At 45.3% G+C, this 6,167-nt stretch overlaps 1 protein-coding gene across 1 annotated transcript; it reads right to left on the reverse strand.

Moving 5' to 3' along the window:
* Positions 1–464: 464 nt before the first annotated feature.
* On the reverse strand, positions 465–5,745 carry mych (myelocytomatosis oncogene homolog). The gene is made up of 3 exons (XM_084740574.1): positions 5,508–5,745; positions 3,327–3,885; positions 465–2,312 (listed from the first exon to the last, which is right to left on the reverse strand). The coding sequence occupies exons 2-3, from the start codon at positions 3,868–3,870 to the stop codon at positions 1,726–1,728; spliced, it is 1,131 nt and encodes a 376-aa protein (XP_084596700.1). The 5' UTR covers positions 3,871–3,885; positions 5,508–5,745; the 3' UTR covers positions 465–1,725.
* Positions 5,746–6,167: the final 422 nt, after the last annotated feature.

Raw genomic sequence — 6,167 nt, forward strand, 5'->3', positions numbered from 1 at the left:
ACGCGTACAGCCATTATTATTTTTTACTTTTTACCATCTAAAAATATTAATGATGTCATGGCTCTCTTCAGCAGCTGTTTTGTGTCCATGTGATCAAAAATAACATTTTATGGGACACAAAATGGCACCAGTGAAGGCTGTCCTCTTTAAAAAAAACAAAAAAATAAAAACGGGGGAATCTTGGTCAGTGGCCCTCTTTCATCTAACAGGTACATAGTTCATCAAAGGTACCCCAACTGTTCTGTAACTGACTTCAGTATAATCAGAAGGACATCCTCAAAATGGGATGAAGCTCAGCAGCTTCAGTTTTATTCAATTCTCGAAATTCAATTCTTCTGAATGCAAGAAGTGGAGAGAAAAAAAAAAAAACTGTAGCCCCATTTACATTTTGAGCTGCAATCTCACTGAGAATCTTCCAGGGTTTGACTGAGGGCCACCGACTAATGAATTACAAACATTTAAGGAATTTCCAATGGATGAGCGGGGGAAAACAATTTTTTTAATTTACACTTATCAAAATGGCTGCTCTATGAGCTACGGAACTAAATGTCACAGTTTCGCTGCTGTAGCAGCTTCCTCCAACCAGAACCTTTAAATAATAACATGTCAGGACACCATCCGTCTGTCACTCTGTTTCGGACTCGCGCACGTCACCCAGAGGTTTTTCCGTCCCGACTTTGGCTGATTTGCTACGACAGCGCAGCTCACAGTTCAGTTCACGTTCCAGTTCGGTCTCCTCAAAACCTGAAAGTTGTTTAATATGGCTAACTTTAAGTCTGAACAGTTCATTAATGAAAAATACTTAAATACAAACTAATTTATATTATATCTACTAGAAAACCCACACATACTCTGAAGTGGCTGAGCTGGTGGTGAACTGAACCGAAGCTGAGCATTGTTTTGTGTACAGTATCAAACCTGGTCTATACAGTACTGTCATGAACACATTAACCTGATAACAGAGTGGTGTTGGGCCCGATGGGCCGCCTGAGGCCAAACGGGGCTAGAAGCACACTGAAGAACATTTCCAGATCAATAATTAAAATAGCATCAGATCTGGAATTAAACTGGAATTGACAGACGCGGTTGACCAAATAACTTCGAAGCCACCATCACACACCTGTCAGAGTGGAGGGATCACTGGTTAGTATGGCTATAAGACATCCTGAAAACACAATATTCAAGTTTCATTCAACTACTGAGCTGATGTGGCTTCCAGTTATTTGACCCAACCGGTGCTACTGTGTCGTTTTCACCTGCGCCATTTGGCATCCCCAAAGTCAGGATTCCCAAATGGGATGAAATAATCAAACAATAAACAAAAGATATTGTTCTCGTCTTTCAGTGTGCGTCCAGCCAAACTTAAAAAAAAAAAAAAAAAACTAATCTGCTCGCTCCATCCTCGTTTCAAATTTAAAAACATCCTACTCTCTACAACAGTCAGCAGTCAAGGCATGAGAATGATACGTTCTGAGGCAATGAGTGTGTTGTGTTTATCCATGGCAATAGTTGCAAATGTGAGTCTATACAGTCCAGAGCTATTGTTATCATACAGTTCTTGAAATGACAAACTTTGTGCGCTCTTTTCAGCATGACACGCCATCCTTTATCCCCCACCCATCCCTCTGTTTTTGTACAAAGTCTCTTCCCTTACCCACCCTCACCCACCCACCCCCCGAAAAATTGTCTCTATACCCCTAAAAATGCAGCCCATGGTTTGGTCCATTAGCTGCGGAGCTGCTCCAGCCTGGCTTTCAGCTCCTCCTGTTTGGCTCTAAGTCTGTCCCTCTTGGATTGCAGTCTGTGGCCCTCATCCTCCAGACCATAGATGCAGTCTCGCGCCTTCTTCAGGATCACCACCTTAGACGCCTTGTCATTGTGCGATAGTTCGGGCACATTGTCGCGCAGACGCATGAAGCAGTTCTTCAGCTCGTTGCGCCGCTGCCGTTCCATCACATTGTGCGTCCGCCGCCTCTCCTCCTCATCCTCTGTCTCTGTCGAGTTCCGGGACGAGTGGTGGTACCGTGAAGAAGACGACGATGAAGAAGAGGAAGAGCTGCGAGACGAGTGGCTGAAGCGCGACGAGTCGCTGCCTCTCGAGCGCTTGTTGGACGAGGGGGCGGATGAAGGTGGGGGTGAGGCGGGACACGGCGCGGCGTAGTTGTGTTGAAGCTGGATCTCGAAGTGGTGACGCTGGAGAGCTCGCTGCTCTTCTTCCTGCTTCTGCTGACGGACAGACAGTTCAGCCAATGAGGGCAGAGGGGAGGGGCTGGAGGGACAGCGCACCACAGTCACCACGTCAATCTCCTCCTCTGTTGTAGATAAGAGAAGAAGAAAGGAGAGAAGGGTTAGATGAGTCTCCTGCCACAACTCTGTTTCCTGACCCTTGAGGTAACTTTATCTTTTCTGTGAAAGTGTGACGACATTTCAGAGGAGCGCAGACACCAAAAACAAGTGTGTAGACACAGTACACAGCTCACTGATGTGGGTTTGGCTCTTACACACAGTAGTGAAATCTTTCCTTCTACTGTAAACAGCCATAAACGTGTAAGCTTACAACTGTTTGGAGCCGCCTTCACTCATTATCAGAGTTGTGGGCAACAGATTACAGCAACAGTTAAAAGGTATAAACAGTAGTTATTTCAGTAGAGAAACTGAAGCATGAATGAAACTTTAAAAATGTTTCTGTCTGTGAGGTAACTGTAATTTTTTTTTTTTTTTTAAATATCACATTTTAACAATGAGTTATTCTTCAGTAAACATGAGCCTGTCTCTTCTGCTCTGATTTACAGCCAGAGATGCCACAGGGCAGGAGTCGGCAAAATGACTCATTACGAGTTAATGGATGGATCCGCAACTGTTACCACTGAGCATGAGTCACACACACACACACCCTTAGTCAATTCTCGATCCTAAAAGCTCTCATCCACTCATGTCAGTCAACATTTAAACCCCGCCCACACTTCAATAACATCCTCGGGCTCTAGCAGATTACAGGTGGGCGGCCGGCGGCCAGATAAGCTGAGTGCAAAGAACAATTTGGGCTCAGCGCCACTAAACATTAACAGTGAATTATTATCAATGAAATGCCAGTGAAGGTTCTGGGCAAGGAGTGTTTATACTGATAAGTTGGATAAAAACAAGGCAGGAATGAGATAAAAGACTGATATGACTATCAGAACTAAAACATCAATAAAAATCCAAAAGTATTTAGATAGAAGGATTTTGTTAAAAATGTGATCATATAATGTAATCATTGACTCTTAATGTATGATTAACTTTAAGTGAAATGCTGAACATACAACAAGGATAGGGTCTGAACTCACCAGAGTCACTGGATGAATATGGGGACAGCTCGCCACCGGTCGATCCGTAGTCCGATGTGGACTCGCTGGACTCCTGAGTGTCCATCAGGGTCTGGCAGTCCAGCGTGGAGCCGGCGATCTCCTCAAAGATGCTGGTGTTGATGTCAGAGAGCAGCGGGCTGGAGCCGAGCATCGAGGACACCAGCTTCTCCTCCAGGCTCTTGTCGCCTGCGAAGCACTGCCACAGGCAGTCCTCGCCGCTCTCCTCCAGGGGGGAGCAGGGCTGGCTGGGATCGCCGTTCTTCTCAGCAGCATCAGAGTGGAAGAAGTCATAGTTCCAGTTGAGTTGCATGTCGTGATCCTCCAGCAGGATGTCCGACACGTAGCTCAGCTGGTCCTCCTTGGACAGGGGCTTACTGCCGTCCACCCCGGCATTCATGGGGGGCGAATGTGGGGGAGTCGGCAGGGACTGGAGGTCCTTCATCAAACTCTGGCAGAACTCATCATCAAACAGCAGCGGCTCAGAACAAAGCCAGTCCTGTGGCTGAGCGAAGCTTTGCAACATGTTTGCTTGCAGAATCTGGGAGAAAACAAGAAAAACCAGCACAAAAAAAATAAAATCAGAGAGGTAGTGGAGAAAATTAGGTTTAAATCCAGAGAAGCCGGTCAGTAGTAGTGTCAGAGTTGAGCGGAGTAAATCCCAGCAGCAGCAGCAGCAGCAACACGTGTTGTAGTGAAAGTTTAAACCAGTTTCTCCAGACTGAGACCCCGACCGGCAGCGTGCCACCTTTTATCTGTGTTTACATCACTGAAGCCCCGCCCCGCTGCTCCCCGTAAATCACCCAAAAAGATTCAACGCCCCCCTCCCCATGACATCATAGGAACAGCTGGGACAGACAGGGGTAGAAACTTAACACCTCTTTCCACAATTTACATTTTTCCTTTACAGAAAGTTAATTAAAAAAAAGAAGAAGCCACAAATGAATCCAGGCTGCCTGCTGACATGGAAAACAAAACCTTAAGAAAAGACGATGGGTGGCTTTTGTTTCTCTTCTTCTTGCTACTCAACACTTAAAACCTGCTGCTGTTTCACTCACACACCACTTAACGCTTCAGCTTCACTGCAGACAACCCAGATGATCTCACAACTTCTTTCAAGGAATAAAAAAAATGCTTTCCTTAGCACAAAGCATGGGTACTTATCATAAAAAAAGCCTCAGGGATCTTGCATGATAACGCTAAACCAGTCAGAACATGCTGAATTTCCAGTAATCCATCATAAAAACTTTAAACTTATATGCAAAATGCTATAAAAATCAGTCTCAACAAGCAAAGTGGCACAGTGAGAATGAGCCCAATCTGCTTGGAGAAAATCCTATAATATTCCTATGGAGTCTTATGGTATGTGTATGTATAGCAGGCTGTGTTTGAGAACAAAGCAGCAGTGTGTGTGGGGGGCAGACAGCCTCTGGGAGTTAAAGGCTGCCTTTCTTTACCATCACAGCCTGGGAAAACCTGAGCCAAAACTATTAAATTTAAGACCAGTATGCGCAGTGACATGCAGACAGAAAAAATAAATCATTAATCATGTTAATAATGTCGATTCCCCCACTCAACATAACACTGAACGACTGTTTATTACGTATGAATGCATGCTATTCTCCAAAAGTACCGGCGACCGAGTACGGCTCGTACTTTAAAGTGGACTAACTGCAGCGTCTAAAATGCACGCTTTTCTCAATGAGGTTTTGAATGGAGATTATTTGAAGCTTCATTCTGACTGGACTCCGTTTATACTCGACCTTAACATAATGTGGACAGATTTGTTTAAACCAAATATAGAAAAAGAATAATGGCATAAACGACCAACAAGACATGTATAGCTGCAAGTCCAGTATTTCCATGTGAAAGAAGTAAGTGAACGCATCAGAAAAGCTCGAAGTCCTTAAAAAAAATCCAAAGGTTAACCGGCTGTTAGGGTCATTTAAACCCCGCATGGGTTGAGCAACGCTGCGTCTCCACGTGAAACCGGCGTCTTTCTTGTATCTAACACTTCAGACTAGCTATGAAGCAGAATTGCTGCAAATAAACCCACAAAAGCACCGTCTAACACCCAAGCATTGTGTGACTCAAACGCCCCATGCTGTACCGGTAAGTTAGATAACAGTTCGTAACCCGAATTCACCCGCATGCAGCTCTTACCTTCAGCTGTCCTTACAGAAGGGGAATTCAAAATGAAGGGGGGGGGGGGACAATCGCTGAAACGTCCCCAAATATCCAATAAAGTCCACCGAGACAGGTGAGAAACTCTAATTATTTCCTGGCGTGAGATCTTCTGCGTGTAAAATTAAAGTTAGAGCACGGCAGCATGGTGTTTATCTCCCGTCTCTCCTCTTCTCCTCCGCTACGAGCAGACAGAGTAGGTGTGGTTGTCGGGGTCGCTAGGTTTATACCGACGCCGTTCGCCGTGTGCCTCCGCGGAGACTAAAATCGCGCCAAAACACAAACAACAACGACGGGAGGTTCGTGGCAATCGAACCAATCGTTTAATTATGCACCATCGATTCCTGTTTTCATCGAGCCCAGGCGGAAAAACAAGGGTGAGGGCATTTCTGGTTAATTTGGCACCGAAGTTGGGGTCTATGTTGTCTTCTCGGCGGAGTGATACAGTGCAGGTTGGGATTCCAGGAAAATGGTGGCGGGTAAAAGTTGGGACAGAACACACGTGGATTTGTGCGGAGATGCCGGGTGTCTCCCTGCCTGTCTCTCTGCTTGTCTGTCTGTCTTGGCTCAGAAAGAGAATTGGAGGCGCAGCAAAGAGCGAAGACAGTTTAAGACTCGTTTATTTGTTGCTTTTAAGGT

This window comes from Lutjanus erythropterus, chromosome 2 (assembly GCF_056507025.1).
Source record: "Lutjanus erythropterus isolate fLutEry1 chromosome 2, fLutEry1.hap2, whole genome shotgun sequence".
Taxonomy (NCBI): Eukaryota; Metazoa; Chordata; class Actinopteri; order Lutjaniformes; family Lutjanidae; genus Lutjanus; species Lutjanus erythropterus.

Coding starts and splice junctions, on each gene's coding strand:
- mych (XM_084740574.1), bottom strand. CDS start 3,870: ATGTTGCAAAGCTTCGCTCAGCCACAGGACTGGCTTTGTTCTGAGCCG. Junction 2,313..3,326: donor ATATTCATCCAGTGACTCTG/GTGAGTTCAGAC, acceptor TATCTACAACAG/AGGAGGAGATTGACGTGGTG.